The sequence below is a fragment of the Vombatus ursinus genome, unplaced genomic scaffold, assembly GCF_900497805.2.
Source record: "Vombatus ursinus unplaced genomic scaffold, bare-nosed wombat genome assembly UNPS02000577.1, whole genome shotgun sequence".
NCBI lineage: Eukaryota > Metazoa > Chordata > Mammalia > Diprotodontia > Vombatidae > Vombatus > Vombatus ursinus.
Window position 1 is genome coordinate 6,735,313 of NW_020940355.1, and position 26,521 is coordinate 6,761,833.

Sequence of the window (26,521 nt, forward strand, 5' to 3'; positions counted from 1 at the left end):
TTCTTCAGAGTTGGTCAATATTTTGATTTTATAATTGTCACTGCTGTGTTTAGAAACAAGGCTGCAGCGAAGTCGTGATGCAACATGGGCAAGAGCTACCAGACAGATTCATTACACATTTGATTTTGAATTCATTTTTGGTCATTGCACATTCAGAAACCTTTTACTGTTGCTAAATTTTTCCCAACCCCCACATTCAGTTAGGTGACCCCACATAGGGTTGCGACCCACAGTTTAAGTACCATGCAGTCCGTTCCATTGTTGAATTGCTCTCCTGGTTAAGACTTTTTTTTGTTCTGTTATATCAAAATCTGTTTCTGGAGTTCTTCACTGGTCCTCGAGCTGCCCTCTAGAGCAAAACAAAAATTTGCTTTCCCTCTGCTAGAAGACAGACACACCAATAATAGCTAGTATGTATACAATGTATTAAGCTGGGCAAAAACACTTTAAGTTTTTTTTTTTATTCCACCCCTGCAGAGTAGGTGCTATTATTATTATGCTCATTTTGCAGAGGAGAAAACTGGCTAAAAGCAGTAAAGTAATTTGTCTAGTGTCACACAGCCAATAATCATGCTGAGGCAGGATTTGAATTCAGATCTTCCTGGCTCCAAGTCTACCACCTTATTCACCTCTGCAACCTTATATACCTCTACAACCCTCAAAAACTGCTTTCTAAATACTTAGATTCATAAAATTTGGAGCTTAAAAGGACCTGGAGATCATCTACTCCAACCCTCTCTTTTACAGATATAAAATCCAGGTTGGGAACTGCCAACCTCATTCAGGTTAAGTGGCAGAGTTACATCCTCCAATTCTGAGCTGTTAGCTTTCCACTAAGACCCCTCTCTTCGTTTGAATAGTCAGCATGCCCCACCCCATCTTACACTAAATCATCTCTTTTCTAGACCTAAGACTCCTTTTTAAAAAAAAAAAAAAAGAGATTCCTTTTAAGATTCCTTTAGTTTGTAGACAACCCAGAGGTCCAGGGCACTGGGCTTGGAATCAGGAAGAACTGATTTTGAATCCTGCCTCGGAGGCTACCTGTATGATCCTAGAGAAGTCACTTAACCTCTTTCAACCTCTGTAAAATGGAAGAAAAGAAACAAAGAAGCATTTATTAAGTGCCTACTATGTACCATGGAATTGTGCTAAGAGCTTTAGAAATATTATCTCATTTGGTCTTCACAACAACTCCGAGAAGTACTATCATTATCCCCACTTTACATTTGAGGAAACTGAGGCAGAGGTTAAATGATTTGTCCAAGGTTCTCAGACAATAAGAGTCTTGACCTCAAGCCTTCCTGACTCCAGGCCCACTGATCTATCCACTGCATCATCTAGTTTCCTCTAAGGGGAATAATAATAGCACCTACCTTGGTTTGTCACCAGTATCAAATTTCTGCCACTCTGGAAATCTTAAGGTGCTCTAAACATGCTTATATTATTATCTGCTATGGTTTCCATACCCCTCACCATCCTGGTCAAGCTTCTTCCAACATACTCTACTTTGTCATTGTCCCCCTTCAAATGAAGAATAACCCAAATTGAAAAAAGTAACATAGAACACGGGGAAATGTACTGAATTTCCGTTTTATTATTAATGTCAAGTGATCTTGAAAAAAATATTGTTTATGAATTCCAATGCTATCCAAGAAGTGCCATGAATAAGCACTGTGACTATGACTTCAGATACTTGGTTTGACAAAAGATATTCCATTTGCAAGGCCTTTGTTGTTGTTGTTGTTATTGTTGTTGCTGCTATCTCAGACTTGATTTTTTACGGGTAGAGGGAATTCCCAACGATGAAACATTTTCTGGCTATACAGTTCTTTAGTTCATCTTCAATTTGTAGCCTAAGAGAATTGTTGGGGCACTGAATGTGACTTGTCCAGGGACTCATAACCAGCATGTGTCTGTCCCAAGTGGGATTTGAACCTCCAGATCTTCCTAAGGTCAGCTCTTCCATCCACTAGGCAACACTGCCTCTTTTTGAGGCCTTATTAAAAGTAATAATGCCTAATATATGTATGTGCACATGTACCTGAAAGCACTTTCCTTGTGACAAACCTGTTAAAGAGAAAAGTTCAGTTTTCCCATAAGAAGGGGATTTCAAAGCTTATTTAATTACATTTGACATTTCTACACTTAAAATTGAAGGCAACTTTCTTACTGAAAACCCCAGCACATTCATTATATGGCAGCCCTAAAGAGGCTATTAATTAATTTCCATTTTACTAGAGGCCCAGAAGAAATGTTAGCCCCCTCCTCTGACCACCCATGCTGCTAGCTGCCCTGTGTGCTTTCCTTTGTCCCTTCATGTTTGGGTTTGGAAGTAAAGTGTCTAAGCCGGAAGTTTTTGATTTCCTAACCAGATTAAAAAAAAAACAAAAGCTAAATCAAGCATCTTTTTCGAGCATTTCTCTAAAGAAGTTATAGGTAAAGCGAGACTTTGCCTGGTTCTAAACACCCCAACAGGCTGGCCGGCCTGCCTAAATCTGGCAAGCAGAGAACTCTTCTGCTTCTAGCAAATTGGCCTTGGCTTTGATCTGCAGTGTTGATGACAATGTATTCTTTGGCTACCCCAAAGCAGACTGCCAATTAGAGCCAAATGTATCAGACCTACACAGTAACAGTTGTGATGTGCCAAGCTTACGTTCATGGCTCTTGCTGATTGATGCTTACAATAGCTGTTTATTTAGAAATGGAGCAGTCGTCTTTCAAGATGGAAAACTGGAGGGGCAAAAAGGTCCGAGGCTCCCCTGGATACTTTTTATTCTGCATTTAAGGGGAGAAGGAGAAAAGGTATTTAAGGTCAGACAGTATCAGAACATTGAGTAATGGTCATTGATTCATGGAAACATGGGGATACTTTCTAGCTGGGACAAAGGCAGGAGAAAGGGCTAGGTGAATAATTAAATGAATTAGAATTAATTTCTTAACCTAAGAAAAACCCTTTCAAATATTCCTGCTGTTTCACAGTGGGCAGTATGATGGGCTTTTTAGACAATTGACTTTTCTGTAGGTCATCTTAAGCTAAAATGGGAAAGGAAGTGCTATGGGTTTAAATTTTCAAATTTCAGCATTTTCCTTAGTTCATCAACATGGGTTAGGGACTCCTCCCCACCCCACCCTTCCCTCAAATCTACTATACTTTGATACTTTCTTAGAACCTAATCATTCTTCTGAAATCTAAATACCATGAGGATAAAATAGAGGAGAAAAATAACTTTTTTGTGAATGAGTTACATTGGCTGCTATTGAATATGTTCTTATTGGGAGGGAGGAAGAAAGTAGGCATTTATTAAGCCACTACTATGTGCCAGGCACTGTGCTAAACACTTTACAAGTATCTCATTTGATCCTCACAATAACCTTGAGGAAGTGGGTGACATTATTATCCCCACTCTACAGTTGAGTAAACTGAAGCAGACAGAAGTTGAGTGACTTAAAGCAGTGAAACACAGCTAGTAAATGACTGAGGTCATATCTTAATGCAGAGCTTCCAGCCTTCAGGCCCAGTACAATACTTTATCCATAGCAACATCTTGCTGCCAGCTGAAGCCCAGTCAACTTAAGACGCCTAGGCTGACCTGACTATACAGCACCTGAAGTTTATTTGGACCATCAGCTAACTTTGGAAATGTGTTGTTTCGTCATTTTTCAGTAGTGTCTGACTCTTCATGACCCGTTTTGGGGTTTTCTTGGCAGAAATACTTGAGTGGTTTGCCATTTCTTTCTCCAGCTCATTTTACAGATGAAGAAACTGAGTCAAACTGAGTCAAAACGTTAAGTAACTTGCCCAGGGTGACACAGCTACTAAGTGTCTGAGGCCAAATTTGAACTCAGGTCTTCTTGATTCCAAGACTGGCACTCTTCTGTACCATCTAATACCATATGCATTTATTGAACCAACTTCTTGCTGTCTTTTAGAATTTTTTCCCTCTTCTGGCCCTTCCAGTGTTCTATGCTTTTTTCTTTGAGATTTCCTGTGTAGAAGTATGTGTGATTCCTTCCCTTAAAAAAAAAGTTAGCAATTAAGGTTTCAGAAAGGTCAAATGCAGGCATACCTGAAGCCTGGCATGGTCCCAGACCAACTGATCTCTTAAGGGTCTTTCCAGCACAGTAACTCTATGAAATGCCTACACCATGCAAGGAGTGCCTTGTGACAATGGCCTCTCTTCCATAGTCAGGTATTCCCCAGGTTGCCTGGACTTGAGAATAATTTATGTTATTGAGTCTAAGATTCCATCTTATGAATACACTGAAAAAACAACCAGTCCTGGATGCCATAGTCAGGTCTGAGGAGATAATTCTCTTCTTTGATGTCTAGCTAAGTCAAGCCAGGGCATGACTGGAGAGAATAGGAGCACTAGACTTGTCTGGCTTCCTCGTGGGACAAGTACCATCTGTGACAGGATATTCATTTGAGTCTATGGAAGTTTGCTGGGGTTTGTCTGGCTTCCCAACCTCCTATCTCACTGCAGAAGGTTGGACCCACCTAGAGGTCCCTGCTCCCAGGGTTGGTGGCTCCTGGCAAGACTCAATGAAGCCTAAATCTAGCCAGCAATGGGCCAGTGGGAATATCCCACTTAAAATCCAAAGCTGAATCTTATCTCCTCCCTCTGCGCACACACCTCTGCACATATACCTGGGCCCAAAATTCCTACTGAGAATTCCCCAATCATCATCATTACTCTCCTCTTTCTCCCTTACCCCTCATAGCCAATCTGTTGCCCAGTCCTACCCATCCTACTTCTGTAACCTCTCCCATATATACCCCTTTCCCTCTTCTCACAGTGTCACCATCCTACTGCAGGCCTGGATTATTGCAATAGCTGGCTGGTTGGTCTGCCTGTCTGCCTCAAATATTTCCCGTCTCCAGTCCATTCTCCACTCCGCTGTCAAATTGATCTTCCTAAAATATAGATCTGTCCATGTCACATCCCTCCTCAATAAAGTCCAGTGGTGGCCTATCACCTCCAAGATCAAATATAAAAGCCTCTACTTGGCTTTCAAAGCCCTTTATGACCTGCCCCCCTCCTGCCTTTCCAGTCTTCTTATTCACTACTCTCCCTTGTCCTCTGCATTCCAGTGACACAGGCTTCCTTGCTGTTCCTCATACAACACACTCCATCTCCCAACTCCTGCCATGTCCCTCAAGCCCAGAATTTTCTCCCTCCCATCTTCCCTGCCTTCCATCAAGTCCCAGATAAAACCTGAGCTCCTACAAGATCCCTTTCCTGATTTCCCCTTAATTCTAGTGTTTTCCCTCTGTTAATTATCACCAATTTATTGTATATACAGGGCATTCCAAAAATTCTAGTGCAGTTTTATGCACTGGTTTAAGCTATTAAATTAAGCATTTTAAGCTGAAAACTGCACTAAGATTTTTGGAACACCCTGTATATCTTGTTTGTACACAGTTGTTTGGATGTTGTCTTCCGCACTAGATTGGGAGCTCCTTGAGGGGAGAAACTGTTTTTGCCTTTTTTTGTATCCGCAGTGCTTAGAACGGTGCCTGATGCATGATGGGTACTTAATAAATGCTGGATGACTAAAGGACAGACTGATTCAGAGATTCTGAAGAGTGGGCAAGGGAGTAGTTTCATTTCGTAAATAAAAAGATAGGACACTGAGAGACTAAAGACTTCATCAACAAGTCATCAGTAAAATGCAGATTAGAATCCAGGTCCTCTGGACTGTGTCTCCCCATCCCCACTCCCTTCTGGGCCAAACCCTCTTCAAGAAGGGTTCTGTTTTCTGATCATGGGAATACATTTTTTTTTCATTTGCTCAAGGAAAGTTGCTCCTTTTCAGCAACAGCTATGCTACTGGTACAGCCAGAGAATATAATTTTTCTCTTCCCATTCTCACCCTACCACGTCCCAGTTTTTCAAACTAGAATGTCTTCAATTATTTTAGCCTTGACAATGGCCTTTGTCATTGGTGCTTCAAGTAAATGCACCACCATGGGGCCCGAAAAGGACTTCTCAGCTGAGAGTCATAGAATACTATAAGCTGAAATGGGCTGTAGCATTCACCTAGTAAGTGAGCAAAAATGGTGCCCTTTGCATTAATACATCATGGGAGGAGAAACAAAAAACAACCAAAACCTTGTTCTTGGGCTTAGAAGAAATCAAGCGTACATAAGTCTTAATGACAATAAGTCAGGGGATCTAATTTTGTTCCTGTTGTTATTCAGTCATGTGCAACTCTTTGTGACCCTTGGCAAAGATTCTGTAGTGGTTTACCATTTGCTTCTGCAGCTCATTTTACAGATGAAAACTAAGGCCAACAAGGTTAAGTGACTTGCCCAGGGTCACATAGCCAGTGTCTGAAGCCAGATTTGAACTCAGGAAAATGAATCTTCCTGACTTAGGGCCTGTCACTCTACCTACTGTGCTACCTACCTTCCTGGTATATCTAAAGCAAATTTTAAATAATATATTTCTCCAGTTGACTGATTTTTTTTTTTAAGTAAGCTTCTTTTTGTAAAGAAATCTCAAGTGTATTTGCTGTAAGCTAGTATTTGGGCTCGCTAAATTATAGCAGCATCTAGTTGTTGTACATGATAATAATAGCAACTAGTATGTATAGTACCTTATGGCTTGCAAAGCCCTTTATATATTTTAATCCTCACAATAACCCTGTGATATAAATACTATTATTGCCCCCATTTTTACAGAAGAGAAAACTGAGGCAGACACAGGTTTAGTGACTTGCCCAGGGTCACAGAGCTAGTTAGTGCCTGAGGGAGAAGTTGAAGTCAAGTCTTCTTGATACCAAGTCATCTGAATGCCTGTCTAAGTGATAGGAATAGGTGGGACAAGGAAGGTGGTCAATGCTTGTATTAGTTATAATGTTTGTGGACTCTACCATTTGGAGAAAACTAAGCAAAAGTGATTTCATTGGAACAGGGGTGAGGAACCTGCGGCCTCGTGGCCATATTGGCCCTCTAGGTCCTCAAGTGTGGCCTTTTGAAGGCATCCAAATTTCACAGAACAAATTTCCTTAATGAAAAGGCTGCACTCAAGGACCTAGAAGGCCACATGTGGCTTCGAGGCATAGGTTCCCACCCCTGCTTTGGTACTTTAAAATTGTAGCACATGCAAAAGGTGGCAGAATGGATGTTTCTGTGCAGCCAGAAGACAGTATAAGGCTCCTATGTTCCCTGAGAAGGGTAAGGAGAGGTATGCCAAGAGGGCAGAGACTAGCAAAACTTGAAGACAAATTTGTCTATTCGAAACCTTTCCTTCATGTGAGTCTAACATTCAGCCATGGGCTTTGGTGAATCAAAATAAACTGGCCTTCTTCAAAATGACAGACTCACTGAGAAAAATAATTAGTGCCCTCAGGAAGACAAGATGCGCTTGACCTTTAATTCTCATTTTTTTATCTACAGTTGTTAAAGACAGAGTTTTCAAGGATCTTACCTGAAAGATGTAGATTAAATATTTACTTCAGGGATGACTTTACATGAAAGAAAAAGAATGTGTAGCCAGATTCCCATTGCCACCAGCAATAAACTAGCTAGCTCGCTAGAGGGAAGAGCAGAAGTCTTTGCCTCAGACCTAGAGCTCTGTGGGCAATGAGTCCAGCTGAGATACGGGAGCCTTTAAGAGGAAGCTCCTCAGAAAGACTCGCTAACCGCTTCAAGCACCACCCATCTAACCACAAGTGCTGCTCACTCTCCCTGGGTTTGTTCTGGATCAGGAGACTTGGAATCCAAGGGGAGACTGAGTTCTTCACAAGCAATTCAGAAAAATTAAAGTCCAGACTGATCCCTGAGCACAATAACGTTTCTACTCTTCTTTTTTTTAAGAAGAAAAAGGAGTATTCATTAATATATGTGGAATTTGGCCAGAATATAACACGCTTCCTTTCTTATCATCCATAGACTGCCATTCAACTTCAACAGGCAGAGCTTAAACAGCTTAATGAAAGAATCAGACCAACTGATTCTGATGTTTTCTAGTTAGAACAAAGTCTGTAATCAGGACATTGCAGAATGTCGGTCTCAAAGGAATTAGAGTTGCAAAAAAAAAATTGTTTTTTTTTATTTCAAAACATGCAAGATAAAAGTATGACTTGAAGATTACAACTGTTTATACTACTCGAGGAACCTGGCTGCCAAACAGGAATAGACTCACTTCATTGCATCTTCATAGGGACATCCTTTCCAAAGAATATAAAAGTATTATGGCCCATCGGGCAGCTAGGTGGTACAGTAGATAGAGAACTAGGTTTGGAATCAGGAAGATCTGAATTCAAATCTGATCTCAGACACGTACTAGCTGTATGACCATGGGAAAGTCAGTTAAGCCCTTTTTGCCTCAGTTCTTCATCTGTAAAATGGGAATACACTAGAGAAGGAAATGGCAAATCACTCCAGTACCTTTGCCAAGAAAACCCCATGGACAAAAATCCATGGTGTCACATAGAGTCAGGTACAACTGAACAACATGCCTTAATGAGTTCAAGATGATTAATCAAGTTATAGAATTCATCACCATGGGCAGCTAGATGGCATGGTGGATAGAGCACTGGCCCTGCAATCAGGAAGACCTGAGTTCAAATCCAGCCTCAGACACTTACTAGCTATATGACTCCAAGCAAGTCACTTACCCCAATTGCCTCAAGGGGAAAAAAACCTGAGAATCCATCACCTAAAAATCAGTTCATCAAATAAATCTCAGTGTGTGTCTTCTGGCACTTGTCCCTATGTTTATAATGTCCTTACAAACTTAAAGTGTTACTTGCAATATCAATTATAGTTACTGTTTCAGTTTTCTTTGTTTATTTTTTTTTCTTTTTAAAGCAGGAGGAGTGAAATTGTATATCATAAACTGTTGTAAAAATAAAAGACCAATAAAACTTATAGGAAAAATCATACAAATTATGAATAAAAAGATAGTTGTGCTAAAGAGCCTCACGCAAGAAGGCAAATTTGACTTTGTGTAGGTATCATTGAAAATTTATAGGATGAAATCAATGGCTGGAATATAACTATAGAGTGTTCCATCTTATTTAAAAAAAATAGAATATGTAAAATACGGGAAGAAAAATAGCATTGTGTGTTAAGAAGATCTTCTCATGTCAGGAAATTCTGGAACTACAACAAAAAAACATGAAGGAGAACATTTGGGTAAAGGTCAAAAACAAGCAGAAATAGAAACAATAACGTCATTGACTTATACTGAAGACCACCTGAACAGAAAGAGGAAATAGAAGAAACAGATCATAAGCCTGCCATAAAGGCATGGTATAAGAATATCAGGAGACTTCTATTACCTGGAAATCTATCAGAATCAAAGATAAATGACTAATAATTCAGGAAGACCTGAGTTCAAATCAAGCCTCAGATAATACCTAGCTGTGTGACCCTGGAGAAGTCACTAAACCTCCCTCAGGTTCAGTGTCCTCATCTGTAAAATGGGGGAAATAATAGCATTTACCTCCCAAAGCAGTTGTGAGGATAAAATGAAATTAAAGCACTATATAAATACTGGCTACTAATTACTGTCTCTGATATAAATCAATCATTTTACAGATGAGGAAACTGAGGCAAATTAGGTTAGGTGACTTGCCCGTGGTCATATAGCTAGTAGGTATCTGAGGCCAAATTTAAACTCAGGGAGATGAGTCTTCCTGGCCCAAGGCCTGGCACTCTATCCACTGCACCACCTAGCTGTCCTAAATCTTGAATATTACATTCAATTCTGAATACCATATTTTAGAATAGATATATAATAAGCTAGAAGTACTTCAGGAAGAAGGCAACCAGGATGGCAAGATAACTGGAGACCACGCCATACATAAATATCTTATTGAAGGAGTTAGGGATATTTAACTTGGAAAAGAAAAGACTGAGCTGTCTTCAATTATTTGTAATTCAAGATATAATATGGGGAAGATGGATTAGACTTGTTCTGCTTGGCTCCCACACTTGTTTTTATTGGCTCCAATAGTAAAGGTTAGAAGTTTCAGAAAAACAGATCTAGGCTCCATATAAAGAAAAACAACCACAGATATTCCAAGGTTTAATGGGCCTACTTTGAGAATTAGTGGGTTTCCCCTCCCCGGAAGCCTTCAAGCCTATGTGACCCCTTGTTGGTCATGCAGTCCACCCTCCAGAGGGGTTTTGGCCTGGACTAAATGACTTCCAAGTCATTTGTGGCTCTGTGAATCAAAAACTTTAAACAATAAAAGAAAAAAAAACTCAGAAAAAATAAAATATTCCCTCAGGCAACATCATACACCTGATAAGCTAGGCATTCTTGAAGCCCTATTTGTATTTGCAAAACTAAGGGTAAAAACTGCTTTATTTTTTTGATGAGGCATTCAGGGTTAAGTGACTTGCCCAGGGTCACACAGCTAGGAAGTGTCAAGTATCTGAGGTCAGATGTGAACTCAGGTCCTCCTGACTCCAGGGCCAGTGCTCTATCCACTGTGCCACCTAGCTGCCTCTTAAAAACTGCTTTTTAAAAATCATATTTATATTATAGACTTGTTTTTATTTTTATTTTTAATTTATGAAATAAAACAAGCATTTCCATAACCTAGTAGAATAATAAAAAGATGATTGTACATGAAAATGCAAATCAATTATGCGCAACTTGCTATTCCTTTTAAATATATAATAAATTTATCATGTAATTTTTAAAAATTGAAAACCTGATTAACAAAAAAGACTGCTACCACACCTCATAAAATCCAGTTGTCCCACTGATTTTAACTTTATTAGGCCTCTTGAATGCCTTCTCCTAATTTCCATTTTAAGTGTAGACAAAGCCCTTATGACCCCCGCATGTAATATTTGAACAATTCTCTAATTGGTCTTCCTACCTCAAGTTTCTCCCTCGTCTAATCCATCAAGCACATCTCTGTCAGATTAAATTTCCTAAAAGAGTTTTCAATTTCTTACCCCTCTACTCAAAAATCTCTAGTGACTCTCCATTCTCAAAAGAACCAAGTGTAAATTATTTAGATTGGTATCCAAGACCCTTCATAATCTGCCCCTAGCCTATTCCTCCAACTTCATTTCCTATTATCTTCATATCAAAACTCTGTTCTCCAGTCAAATTGTTCTATTCATCATCCCTAGAGTTCACCATGCACAGCTCTGTCTCTTCCCTTTCATTCCCTCTCTCTGTAGTGCACTCCAATGGTCTGAAATACAGTCATCCTTCAAGGTCCTACTCATGTCCCACTTTTTCTATAAAGCCTTTGGAGACTATACCATTAATCTCCCTCTACCTGTGAGGTCCTCATCAAATGTTCTCGAATTTGGTCCCCATGCTTGTTTTAAGTTGACAATATAACACTCATTTATACTAGTATTTAAATATTTGTTCGACTGATCAAGTCATCAGGCTAATAAGTCTTTATAAAGAGAAAAAAAAGTGCTGCAGAATAGCTTTTGAGTGGCTGCAAAAAGCCCGATACTGGTGGATTCTCTGACCTATACCTCTCATCTGATGTTTAGTTGATGCTACTTTGTGTTCTGCCTGCCTATCCCCCTACTATCTATTTATAGAACTTGGAGAGCTTAGAGCTAGAAGCTAGGTAGGTGTCACCTCTGTGACAGCCTACATTAACATCTCTCAGTCTTGGGCTCATGTTTGAGAGGATCATTTGCTGATAAGTATATCCTATATCCCCAACATGCAGCTGGGGATCTCTAAAGTCAAATGGAGTCTAAATACTCAGTTATTACTGGGCTAAGCTTAGATTCAGTAACTACTTTTATTTGGATAATAAAAGGAAACAAAATAAACATTTTAGGAACTTGGGAACCCAAATGAGTGTATTTGCACTCTCCACTTTTCCTCAAAATCCAGAGAAAAGCTTCCAAACTGAAAACTGGAGAAGATCCAAGTTTCATTCCTGCCTGCTACTGGGGATAATCTTCCATAGTGCAATGTCTCACAAGCTCTGCTTGCTCATCCACTTGAGACTTCAGGGCAAGGCTGCTTGTCTTACTCAGCCTTCAGCTTCAGTTCTTTCAGTTCTGGTCAGTTGAATGGGAGCTCTCAGAATGCCTTGTTTTCCCTTTTTTTTTCCTTTTTCTTTCTCATCATAATGATATCCCCTTACATCTGGCAGAGCAACTTTCAGAAATTCAAAGTCCTGGCCTTCCATTATCAGGCATGACTCTTAAGTCCTGATACTCAAAGGAAATGTAGTTCCATTACCTTACTGGAAAGTTTAGGCATACACACACACAGAGATACATGCATATATATGTATATACACACATGCATAAAAACATACATGTATTTATGCATATGTATTACATGTATATATACATGCATGTATTTATACAAATTATACACCCCTGCAATAGCTATACTTTCCTCCTTTACGCATTTTGACCTTTCAGTGAACCAGTTCAACTCTACACTCTCCTCTTTTCTTGAGTCCTTGACTCCCTTATCATATTGCCAATTATACCCTGCCAAGCCTCAACGTTGGATGATTTCCACCATCTTCCACCTTCACTTCTACATATATGCTGATGAATATAAGTAGAAAAAAAATCATGCAACTATTCTGACTAGGTCTACTATAAAATTTATATTATACAACTTCAATTGGGCCTTCACTGACACTAGACAATCCTACACTCTCTTATGAACTCATGCCACTCACTATAGTAGCTCTTCCAAACTTTTCATCATTCCTCAAACCTCCTTTGGCTCTCCCTCTCTCCACCCTCTCAACTGAGAACTTCATCCTATAATTTACAGAAAAAATTGGGGCCATTTGCCGAGAGCTCTTTCTTCTCCCCTCCTCTTCATCTCACATCATCAAGATGCCTTCTGCCACTATCTCCTCCATCTCAGTCTCATATGATGAGATGGCCCTTCTCCTTGCTAAGGCAAACTCCACTATATCCACAAGTGATCCCATTCCATCCCATCTTCTCCAACAGATTGTCCTTCCTCTATCATTCCCACTCTTACTTATCTTCAATCTGTTACAGTCCACTGGTAGCTGCCTACTTGCCTACATACATGTCATGAATCCCTCCACCCTCAAAAAACCCTCACTTGATCCATTCATATTTGCTGTCATCCCTTAGGTCTCCTCCCTTTTGTGGCTAAACAACTTGAGAAAGCACTCTATAATAGGTGCCTCCATGACCTTTCCTCTCATTCTCTTCTTAACTCTCTACAGTCTGGCTTCTGATCTCATCATTCAACCATAGTTTTTCTCTCCAAACTTAGCAATGATCTCTTAATTGACAAATTGAATAGCCTTTTCACAATCTTCAGCATCTTGACCTCTCCACAGCCTCTGACACTGTCGTTCACCCTCTTCTTCTTGATACTCTCCTCTTTCTGGGTTTTTGGGATTCAATCCTGATTCTGCTCCTATCTTTTGGACTCTTCCTTCTCAATATCATTTGCTGCATCTTCAGCCAGGTCAGGCCTGCTAACTGTAGGTGTCCCATAGGACTATGTTCTATCTAAACCTTCTTCTATTCTCCCTTTATACTATTGCACTTCATCAAATGAAAACTCATCAACTCTAACTGATTAAATGATCATCTCTTATACTGATGATTCTCAAATCAACTTATCCAGCCCTAATATCTCTGTTGACCTCCAGTCTCACATCTCCAACTGCCTATTAGATATCTCAAACTAGATGTCCGGTAGGCATATTAAACTCAACATATCTGAAACTTTACTCTTTTCCCCCCCAAATTCTCCTTTGAAATTTCCCTATTACTGTTGTAGGTACCATTATCCTCCCAGTCAACCATGCTTTCAACCTAGGTGATATCCTTGACTCCTCACTCTTTCACCCAACCCCCCAACCTCCCCCCATATTTAATCTGTTGCCGGGGTTTGTTGGTTCTGTCTTCATAACAACTCTCACATATTCCCTCTTATCTCCTCTGACATTGCCATCACCCTAATGCAGACCCTCATCACCTCATGATTGGACTATTGCAATAGCCTACTGGTTTTCCTCCCTGCCTCAAGTCTCCCCCCTTTCCAATTCATCTTCCACTCAGCTACTAAAGGGATCTTCCTAACTCACAGGTCTATCCATGTTCCCCCTAAATAAACTCTAGCAACTCCCTGTCACCTCCAAAGTCAAATACAAAATTCTCTGGTTGGCATTAAAAGCCCTTCATAACCTGCCCTCCCACACCTTCCCAGGGTTCTCATACCTTATGCCTTGCCATCTGTTCCTCATACAAGGACTGTTCCCTGACACCCCATCTCCTGACTCAGTGCATTTTCACTGGCCATCCCCATGTATGGAATCCTCTCCCTCCTCATCTTTACCTCCTGGCTTTCCTGGTTTCTTTCAAGTCCCCAATAAAATCCCACCTTCTAAAGAAAGCCTTTCCCAATCTCCCTTATTTCTAGTGTCTTCCTTATGTTAATTATTTCCAATTTGTCCTGTCTGTAACTTGTTTGTACAGAGTTATTTACGTGTTATCTCCCTCATTAAGACTGTGAGCTCTTTGATAGTATGGACTGTCTTTTGCCTTTCTTTATATACCTGATGCTTAGCAGAGGGGTGTGCAGGGCACACAGGAGCTTAATAAATATTTATTGACTGACTGAATACATATATGTGTACATGTATGTATGTGTATATATATATATACATACATACATATATAAATATAGACATGTGTGTATGTATCTCCTGTCTCTGGATTATAAGGCTCAAGGGCATTCCTTCTACCTCACATACCCTAACACAATTCTTTAGACACTCTCTTTGTCCAAACCTATGATTTCATTGGCCTAAGGAGCTCGCATTATGGAAAGTCTCTCTCTACCAATGTGGATCAGCAGCTATTCTGCAATTTCTGATAGTTGCCAGGGGCACTGTCAAGTGCCCAACTAGTATGTCAGAGGTAGCATTTGAACCCAGGTCTTCGTTATTCTGAAATCAGCTCTTTATACATTCTACCCTACTGCCTCTTGTTTTGCACGTAATAGGGTCTTGATGGTAAACACAACACTTTTTTGTTGTTGTTGTTAAATCCAGTTGCAGGCTATGAATGTATAATGAATAAACATCACAAAATGATACAGGTTTTAAAGGGATGTTATTATGAAATTAGGCCATGATAAATAGCCTCAGCTAGAAAAAAATCATTGTGTTCTTTGCTTTAATCAAAGTATAACCCAAAAATTTAGCTTAAGCTTTCATTACTTTGTTTTGTTTATCATATATTTGCGTCACTGTGAGAGGCAAAGTACAGTCATGGTGACTCATATATTACCATCCAGATGTGAAAAGCCATTTTTCTTCACAAATTGGGCTGGTCAGGTATAGAAAAGCTTGATTTAAGTCCTATTAGGAAGTCAGTGCTTAGTCAAAAGGTACTTTTAAAAAATCCATGAGGTTTTAGTTCATTATTTTATTACACACACACACATTTGTATTTCAAGCTCTAGTCAAGCTTTGTGCTTTCACTTCACAAATGTGACCTGTTACTTTCATTTAGTAATTTTCATGTAGAAAGTTAGGTTCAATGTGTGACAACAAACATTACTACCTGATTTTATAATTTGAGGTGGTACTATACTATTTATTTGTAAGCTATTTGGAAGGGGTGGGGTGTAGAGGGAGGCAAAGTGGAATAATGGAAATCAGAAGTCCTTAAACTTGCTTGTTGAAAATTAGGCAACAAGAAACAAATTACACATATATATAAAATACACACACACATATATGAGTGTGTATGTATATATATATGAATGCATATATATGTATGTATGTACATATGTATGTATGTACATGTATCACTTACAGGAAGCATTTAATAAGCACCTACTATGTGCCAGGCACTGTGATAGGTGGTAGGTATTCAAAGACAAAAATGAAACTATCTCTGCCTTCAAGGAACTTAAAATTCTGAAAGGGAGAGTGGCATTGTTGGTCATCCTGACCTACATCTTGCCACTGGACTCCAAGGACTCTGAAGTCCCATCAGTGGGGCTGATGACTTTGCGCAGTCCTGCTTCACTTAAATCCAATTCTCTTGCAAGTCAAGATATCAGCCTCGTGATGTCATTGATCCTTTTCTAGAACAAAGGATGAACAACAATCTGTGAGTAGCTGCCCCACTGCGGATCCAACTGGCCAGTCCCAGTTGGGCAATGCTTCTATTTCCTTCCTTCCTTCCTTCCTCTCTTCCTCCTCCTTCTCCTCTCCCTCTATCCAAATGGGGAGTCATACCCTTACATGTGGGTGCTCTCTCCAAAGGAGTATAAATTTTGATGGCTTATACTTCACAAGATATCTTGGGGCTTGGAGGCTAGATTTTTTTTCTTCCCTTATTTATTCTATCATTGTTTTTATCTTCCAAAAAACTGGGATAATTGTCTTTTGTCTCATGTAGTTTTCCTTTGTGATTTCTTGAAATATAGCTCTGAAAAAAACTTTTTAAAACCCACTGGGATTCAAATGGAGCTACTTGACTATGCCTTTAAACCCAAATCACTCTGGTTCTCATTGATTGGTCAATAATAGGTCACAGCCCAAGCTTCACTGCTCATTGCTTGGGTTTTGATGGCTCAGAGTGAGTGTAAATACAATTGTTTCTATTCTGGCCAGAAACCCTGAGGGTCTTCCCCTCCCAGATCGATTCTTTTGAGAAGGCAAACTAGGGCATTTTTTTGCCTCAGTTCTTACCTAGCCTGAAATCACTAAATGGGTGTTGCCTCAGAGAAATGGAGACCTGGGAAAGACCTTAGCTTAAAAGGCCAAGATTTCTCACTGCATTTGGGGACATCACAAGTCATCCTGACCTTTGTCTTGCCACTGGACTCAGATGACTGGAGGAGGGAGAGACTTACAACTTTGCATAGCCGTGCCTAACTTAAATTCATTTGAAAGTCAAAACATCACCCTCCTGATGTCATTGGTCCTCTTCCAGAAAGAACAATACGTACATATGTACATATAAGAGTACATACAATGCTGGGTAAGTCTCAGGCCAGCTCTGGATTTTCTTCAAGTCTATGCTTTGCTAATAGCAGGTTAAGTTACTAGGGGGTGAGGTCAGGGAGGGGGATTCTGCTGTTTTCAAAGACAGTAAGACAGTGCATGAGAGACACTTCTGAGAGAAAAGAGATCATTCCATACCTGCCAGCCTTCCATAGATTACTATTCCCAAGCTCTATTTGGACAAAAGTCCAAGCCATGCTGGAATTTAGAAGAGAACCATGCAGGGATGTGTGTGGTCTTCAGAATTTATTTGACTTTGGTCTAACAAGCTGGCTGGGCTTCAAGAATTACATTAAGGCTGACCCACAATCCCTCTTCATATTTCCCCAACACCCAGTTAATACCACAAGAGGACTTTTTGGATGTTATTTTATTTTAAAATGAAAATAATCAAATGTCATTAATCAATGTAACAATTACAACAAATAATCCATCCAGTTCATTAAGGAATAAAACAAAGTGAGACAACTAAGAGTAAACTTTTAATTTCTTTAACCTATTGCAGGGCCTTTCCCCTGAAAGGCTTGAAACCTAGATACTTGAACCAGAAGAAGGGGAAGCTGGGAAACTCAGGGCATGAAAATAAATATGTCTCTCAGCACAAAAGGCAGAAAACAGCACTGATAAAACCCAAAATGCAATAAAAGAATTAATTCACTGTAGCATTGGACTTCTTTATACACATCTTTTGAAATACACACACACACACACACACACACTTTATTGAATCTTACAAAGATCAAAGCCTCCTCTTCTTCACCACTTTGAAGTGGATGAAGGGTCAATTCTTCATCTAAAATATAAGAAAATTGGCATAAAATAATCATCTATTTTTTGACACTGAGGGGGAAAATTACTCCCCCACATCACATGCCAACAGTTCATCCTTCAGTGCTCCATTTCTTGCTTTTTTTTTTGTTAATATTGAGGTTTCCATAACAATCAGGCCACAGGTCTAAAATACCAATTGGCTAAGAACTTGACAACGGCACTAGTAGGAGGGTATTTGGCATCTGTGTTAACTGCTTTCTCATTATACCATGAATAGGAAAAAGAGCTCACAAAAATTAAGTTTAATTGTAAGGACAGAACATCTAAGAAACCACTTTGTATTTCTTTGGAGCAGGCAATTATTGGGGAAGACAAATAGGCCTAGAGTGGCAGGGATTCCAGCATGAAATAACCTTTGATATTTTTCTCAAATGAATTATTCTCAACCTTACTCTTCCCCTCCATTTCCTAGAAGATCCCTTGGGGGGGGGGAGGTGAGAATGGGACTACATTATCTGATTGGCTTTGAACATAGTCTTACACAAGCAAAAATGAAAAATGACTGTTTTAGAGTATTAGCCACCCCTTCGGGTGATCTAGTATCTAGCAACACAGAAAACAGAGTTTTTTTATATTATTTTGAGAATTACAATGTAACAGAAGAAAGGTAGCAGGGACTTTGTAAGTTTGATTGTACTCGGGAGCGAAGGCACATTCAGCAGAATAGCCAATTGTAAAAAGCTTTAAATCAGGGGCAGCTGGGTGGTGCAGTAGATAGAGCTCCAGTCCTCGAGTCAGGAGGACCTGAGTTCAAATCTGGCTTCAGACACATAACAACTTACTAGCTGTGTGACCCTGGGCAAGTCATTTAGCTCCATTGCCTAGCCAAAAAAAAAAAAAAAAAAAAAAGACTTTAAATTGACACAACAGCTGGGGACCAGGTTTAAATTTTGACTTAGTCTTGAATAATAATATACCAGGGACCTATGAGGACTCCCTCCACCTTTATCCTAAAGTCTTGGAGGATTATCTGAGATTAAATTATTTGTCTCACTCAGAGGCAGGATTTGAATCCAGGTCTTTCTGACTTCAAGTTGAACACTTTATCCCTGATGCTACAGCACCTCTCTAGTAATAACTGACATTTATATAGCACTTACAAAGGCGTACTCATTTTTTCACATGTCTCCCAAAAAGCCTATGACTTAATAAAAGTGTTATCTGTATTTTACAGATGGGGATACTGAGGCTGAAAGAGATGAAATGATTTGCTCAACCTCTCACAGCTACTAAGAGGCAGAGCTGGAACTTACAAACAGGCCTTCTGACCCTAAATTCACTGTTCTCTCCACTATATATCACACTTCCCATTAACTAAATGAGGAATCTTCCGAAAGATCCAACCTTCCTTTGACCCAATTTCTTCATCTTTAAAATGCACATGACGCATGTTCTAACTCTCTCACATTGCTGGTATAAAGATAAAATGAGACATTTTATGCAAAATAATTTTTATAAGCTACAAATGCTATGTTAAATGCAAGTTATTTTTTAGCCAATCTAATAACAATCCAGGGTAAAGAAATAAAATGTATTCTGGTAGTATGGTGCAGGTCACTGTTTTGAAGGTTTTAGAAAATGTTTGTTTTCTAGCATATCTAAAAACTTGGAACATAGTATAATCCTGATCATCAAATCTTCTTCTGAAATACTTTAGTTATACAGCATTTACAGGGCTGCATACAGCATTGGTTAATCACCTACAGAATATGAAGCCAGCTATTTAAGAAATACATAAATTTAAATTTGCTGAACATTTAAGTTCAATTTTTTAAAATTACACTATATTGCTGTGTTACAAAGGATCTCATCAAGGACATTGGCTAAATGAATAGAAATGTCCTCAAAGTGATCTTATGGATTTTGCCAAAACTAAGAAAACTTAGAATTATGTTATCTGTTAATTAGAAGCCATTGTGCTCAGATAACACAGACAGGAGAAGCATAGGGACTGGGCCAGTGATTTTATTGGTATAGAGAACTACCAGATGAAAAAAAACCATTCCCTCTTTAACTGTAAGTTGGCACTTACTCTGCTGTCTGCAATGTATAGTCTTAGAGAGACCTGCTCAGAGCCACAGTTTGAGTCAAAGGAGGAACTTGAACCCAGGTCTTTGCAGCTGCTCCAAGGCTGGCTCTCTATACACTATGCCACAATGCCTCCAACAAGAGCAGATTATATCCAATATATTGAAATCATCCATTACCACCTGTTTATAGAAGAATTCTTAAGGGCTTTCTTAACTGTAACCATAACAATTAACCTATTTCTAGAATTCATTTTTAACTTTGGATAAACGACTCTTCCCCTGCAGGCCAACTGAATAAACGGTACCTTGATTTCCAACATTACCAAATGCATTTAAAAAACAATTTAACCAATAAAAAGAAACACCTGTTACATTAGTTAACAATGCTACCTAATACCTTGCAACACATGTACAATCAGAAATGCCTAAAAATTCCAACAATGGCGTCCTATGTAGTAGTTATGCCTAGGACTTAGAGGTAGAAGGGACACTAGATGTCATCCAGTCTATCCTCTTATTTTAGAGGAGGAAACTGAAAAGTCTAGAGATTTGCCCAGAGGCCAGGAGCTGGGATTTGAACCCAGGTCCTCTGACTATATATAGGCAATGCTGCGCTCTTTCCAGAGTACCCTCTGTAATGTAAGATAATAGGTTCATTGATGAGAGCAGCCATTCAGCCTGAAATTCTGGATGAGTCAACACAGCATGAACCAGCAATCACTCCCTGTTCTTCCCTCTTTCCATTTCTTCAGTGCTTGCATATATCTAGTAGGCACTTAATAAATGTTTGCTGAACCTAAGTCATCCAGCTGCAGAAGACACGAGAACCAGATTTACCAAGAAGATACCAATACAAAAAAGGGCAACTTTATTAAAGTACTGAAGGGGTTTTATTTATTCATTCTAAAGTTCCAATTTAATACTCCCTTAGCATTTTCTTAAAGATTTAATTGAAAAGGAAGCATAAAACATAAAAGAGAATAAAATAAGAAGCTATTAAACAAATGGAAAACGGCAAGAAGACAGAAGCCAATATCATTACTGAGATAAAATGTTGGCCCTTAAGATCATAGTGACCTTCCAGCAACAGTGTAAAACCCTAAAAAATATTAATGATGTTCAGGTGAAAATTTATTCTGCTTAATTATACTCCTATTGCCCTTAAAGTTATATACTCATTAAATATATATATCATTTATTTATAATTTATAAACAGGAAAAAACCAGCCTTTTAGAGATGGAAGTGTGGGGGGGGGGAACAAACAGCAATAAATAATCAGATTTTCAACATTTTAGAAAAGAGAATGAAAATCAGAGGCTCAGAAAAATGTGATTTATCTACAAATGATAATAAGGCATAGCTTTTGAAGCTGTAGGCAGAGAGGACTGCATGATACCAGCTGCAGCAGAAATCCTTTATTTGCTTTCTCAGGATGCATTTGAAGACCAGAGCAAATAATCACAGCCAGAACAAGAATTTTTAGGATTCTAAAAGCCACTTAATTAGGCAGCTATGCTCTTGGTTTGCCTCTCCCAGAAACCAAAATAAAATCGATTATTTTAAACAGAAACGAAAGATCAAGGAAGCGCTTAAACAGTTTTTCTGAATGAAATTGATTCATTCAGCAAACATTTATTAAGGGTCTACAAAATGCAAGGCGAAGTGATAATTTTTTTTTTTTAAGTCATCTCCTGCCACCAAGAAACTTACATTTTACTGGAGGTGAGGGCAATATGCTATGCTCTCAGCTAAGTATAATACAAGGTGAAGTGTTATGGAAGTGAAGGAGAGATCCCAACGTAGTGCTCTAGGAAAAGCTGAGAGAGAAAGATCACTTTCATCTGGGGGTAAGGAAGCTGGAAATTAGAGAAAGTAATTCACGGAGCAGCTATGTGGTGCAGTGGATAGAGCATTGTCCCTGGAGTCAGGATGACCTGAGTTCAAATTTGGCCTCAGACGCTTACTAGTTCTGTGATCCTGGGCAAGTCACTTAACCCCAATTGACTCCAAAAAAGGAATTAATTAAAATAATTCAAGAAATTCATAAAGGCTTATCACCTGAGCTGATAAAGATAAGTAATACATTCCAGGCACAGATGATGACCTCCACAAATGTATGGTGGTGGGAGCTGTCACGTTCAAGGAACAACTAGTTTTCTATTTTGGTAGAATTATTAGGGTATGTAAAAAGGAGTCATGTGAAATAAGTTTGTAAAAGTATGCTGGGTCAAGTGTGGAGGGCCTTAAATGCCAGGTAACGTGCTTAGATCATCTTATTCTAGGGCCAGCAACAGGAAGTCACTGAAGGTTTTTGTATAAGGATTTCAATGGGTCAGATCTGGGCTTTATAAGACGTTCACCCCTAATAGAAGTTAGTCTTCACTCCCAAATTCTCTATTTTATTGTAACACTTTGAAAATAAAAATCACATGTTGGCATCACAACATCCTCCAACATTAAAGGTCATGGCTACAGTACCCCAGAACTAAGCCAGGCTATGATTTTCAACCCTGCTATTAAGAAGCTGACATGACCAGGACAGGGCAGGCTCAGAAGGTCTGTTAGGGAGACAAAGTCCAAGTTCATCTTTTCATCTGGCTAGCTAATATCGTTACGTTGCAGGCTAAGAATATTTACAAATCCTTCCTGTTTATAATTAATCCACTTTGCCAGTGCCTTCAGCTATATTTAGAATCTCCTGGCTGCCTTCACGGGCCAGATTGAGGGACACTGTCTACACAGTGAAGGTTCAACGTTCAAGTAACTGCCTCAGTCCCTCACCTGCCAAATAATTTGGCTGTTTGTGAGATCTTACCTTTCGTCCCTCAGGCATCCTTCAAAAAATAACTGGGTTAATTTCTTAAAACCTTTGCTCTAACTGGGCTTCTCTTGAGCCTACATATTAACCCTTTGAAAGCTTCCTCCGCTAATAAATAAAGTCACAGACACAACTTGAGAAGGCAGGTTCCTGAGGCCTGGCCCAGTAATAGATGCTCCTTCTACCATCCCTTTATCCAGTCCCGAAGGCTCTCTTTTGCTGCAAATAGGTGGTACATTGGATAGAGTGCCAGGTCTGGGGTCATGAAGATCTGAGTTCAAATCCAGCCTCATACACCTCCTAGTTGTGTGACCCTGGGCAAATCACTTAATCTCAGTTTCCCCATCTGTAAAATGGGAATAATAGCACCTACCTCTCAGGATTGTTGTGAGATAACTGTAAAGCGCTTGGTACATAGTATGTGCTATATAAATGTTAGCTATTATTTTTATTCTTACTAAAATCAGCCCCAGATACAAGCTGCTTTGCAGCAATGAATATACCAAAGTATGAAATATGGCAAGAGAAATTCATGTCTTTTCTGTCAGAGAAATAAAGTTTCTTTGAGTGCTTGTGATTGCTTTCATCATATAAAGAAATCCCCTTGCCAACACTGAGGCAGCAGGTTCCAGGGAAGAAACAACCAGTAACCATTCCATGACAGTTGGCACAGAGAAGACACCACTGGCAACAGGTGAGTGTTTGCCATCTTTAGGGAAAAACCAAAGGAAGGTGGGCAGGAGGAGAGTGAAAAGCAATGACATTCACATAACTATTCAAAGAGCTTTAAAGTATTTTTGTTTGGAGGCCATGCCATAATTTTCCCCAGAATTCTTATCTATAATCTTTACAAATCATAAAAATGTGCATGTTTAATTCAACACCATCAATCAAGAAGCCTTTATTAAGTGCTTACTGTGTGACAAGCACTATGCTAAGTGCTGGGGATGGCAAAAAAAAAAAAAAGACAAATCAATATATAACATGTATGACTTAAAGTGCTTTAAAAATGTGTATCCCCACTACCTTCTTGCCTGAGTAAACCTTTGTCCTTTAATAATGCATATGTGACTGACTGGGCCCTGAACTAGGGCCATCTTCTATGTCAACTAGCCAAGTATATCAGTAAATACTGTATATCCAGATAGTTTCTGAAGAGCCATTAGCTTTAGAGGAAGATGACCATGAACCCTTAGGATCAGAATTTATTTAATTTTTTATGCACTAAGCATAGACTACCAACCAAATATACTATAGATGTCCTTAAAAAGTTAAAGTTATGGAGCTATAGGAAAAGCAGACCCACAAGCATCCATAAAGTGACATAAGTCTCAGAAAAATGGAGTTTGTGCATTTTCCTCTCAACCAATCTATTATAAATTGGTTTTTAAAATTAGTACTCCATTTGGTGCTTTTTCACTAATGTCTTCTACCTAGAGGCCTCACTGGGGTGTGGAGGGTTCTAAAAGGCTGACCAGCTTGGTGACCCTCATGGGTCCCATCAAGCTTTAAACGCTATGATCATGAGCTGAGGGAAAGGCCCCACTGACCTCTGAGGATCAACCTAAGTACAGAGAGGCTCATGATCAGAAACTGACCTCTAGATCACTGGCTTTCTGTTTGGCTACTGAAACTCAAGAAACTGCCAACTAAGGGGGTGAGATGGGACTGTAGCCTGCACAAATAGTACAATTCTATCTATGTACACCGGAAATCCACATCTTGTGCTCAGCCAATGGGAGAACCTGCTCTAAAAGGAAAACATTAAGGGAACTAAAAATGCTGCTTTCCACCCTGGCATGGCGCTAGAGTCATAGTCTCTACCTCTATGACAAGACTCAGGACATATTCAGTTAGTAACAGATCTGGTGACCAGTTCAAAATAGAGCATGTTCAGTGTGAAAGGGAAGATCTCATTTTCATTCCTTTTCTTAGGAATTGTTTATCTTCATTACATTTGGGTATTTCTAGACTGGCTTCACATGGATATGCAATGGGGATTTCTTTCAAGGTAGAGACCAGATGGATATATGGTAGACAGGGTATTTATGACCTATATTTGTTGATGGGACCTGCTTTTAGACCCCGTTCCACATCTTAAATCTCCAAGACTGTAAGGCCAAACTATGGTGCCTACAGTCTTCTATAATGAAGACTTAGAGGGTTTTGACCACACTGACCTCTGTTCTCTCACATAAAACACATGTCTGAAATAGGTCCATTAACTAGGGGAGACAAGGGTCTCCTAGGAAAATCGGACTTGGTAAGTGGAGATGTTGGAACAGGCTTATTACCATTACTCTCATTCCATGAATCCTCTTATTCAAAACTGAGACCCCTTCTGAAGGCTTCTTTTCCCCTGGGTGAGGCTACAAAGAAATAACCCAGAACTTTCCACAAATATTTGAACGTGACCCCCCTAACACCAAAGATACCATTTCTACAGATTCATCCCCCAACATACATGGTTGGCTGTATGTCTTAGATCTTTCCTTTGTTAAGTGAATCCTTCCCCACCTCACCACTCCCCCCACCCACATACACACACACTGAAGATTTTGTGCCTGTGCATTCTACTCTATCATCGTAGAAAAACAAACATATCTAGCCAAGATGGCATTTCCATCTCTCCCCGCCCCCACTCCTGTCATACATGTTATAATCATGACAATACAGTTTGTTGGGACAGGAGGTCTTTCCTCAGGCTCCTTCTCCTTGGCCGCAAGATGACCAGTCCAGAAATCATGGAGTTTCAGATGACAAAATGATGCTGATCCTTCCCATTCAACCCCAAAGTTTCCAGACATATTCCACATTCATAGTCTGGACTTCACAACCAGGTGTTCTTCAAATCGCAACACAAAGCTTAGCTTTTCCCCAAACTGAAGACTTGTAAGCAAGTTCAAAGCCTGCAGACAATAGGCACTTCCAAAGGTTGGCAACGACAAGGAGACGAGTCTGCTAAGGAGGGCACCATAACCAGGTCCTTACTCAGGATACCTCACATATCCTGGACATACATGCCCACAAGGTGAAGGATTTTAAGTAGTTGGTGGGTCATGCTTTTTCTTCTTGCCCCGACAGGATTTGCAAACACAGCAGATGATGCAGGGGGAGGCCAGTAGCAGCAGAGGCGAGGTCACCAAGGCAATGATGCCCAATCCCACAAGAATCCCTACAACCTGAAAAATTAAAGACAAGAGTATGGCGTAAACCAATAATCAAGTGTTCTTATAGTATAGTACACACAAGTCCCTTCAATACATACACAGGAAACAATAATGATGAGCTTTAACTGTGGTCCAGCCACAGCCTGAACTAGAGCTGCAGAAGCAGGAAAGTCCAGCATCATAAACACAATAAGGAGCAGGGAGTCCGGCTCCAAATCTGGCTCTGTTGTCAACCCTGGTACGACCAAAGATGATTGCTCCCTTTGCAGTAAGTAACTAATACCAATTTATAGGAGGTTAGGTGATGCAGCATTACATAGTGGCTATAGCACAGACTTGGGAGTCACAGAGTCATGAAAACCCGAGTTCAAATCCTGTCTCTGAGAATTAGTAACTGTTTGATCATGGGCAGGCACTTAATCTCACATGATCTCAGTTTGTTGCATCTGTAAAGCAGGGATATTTAATATTTATGATGTGGAGCTGTAATGAGGCCCAAATGAGATAATATGTAAAGAACTTAAGTTGTTTAATTGTTTTTCAGTCGTGTCTTACTCTTTGTGACCTCATTTGGAGTTTTCTTGGCAAAGATACTGGAGTGGTTTGCCATTTCCTTCTCCAACTCATTTTACAGATGAGGAAACTGAGACAAACAGGGTTAATGACTTACCCAAGGCCACAC

At 39.6% G+C, this 26,521-nt stretch overlaps 1 protein-coding gene across 1 annotated transcript in view; it reads right to left on the minus strand.

The window, feature by feature from the left end:
• Nucleotides 1-23,540: 23,540 nt before the first annotated feature.
• RNF144B (ring finger protein 144B) overlaps nt 23,541-26,521 on the minus strand; it is a 94,992-nt gene continuing 92,011 nt past the window's right edge. The window contains exon 8 of the mRNA XM_027874427.1: nt 23,541-25,851. Coding sequence (XP_027730228.1) covers nt 25,711-25,851 — 141 coding nt within the window. The 3' untranslated portion in view covers nt 23,541-25,710. The remainder of the gene's footprint in view (nt 25,852-26,521) is intronic.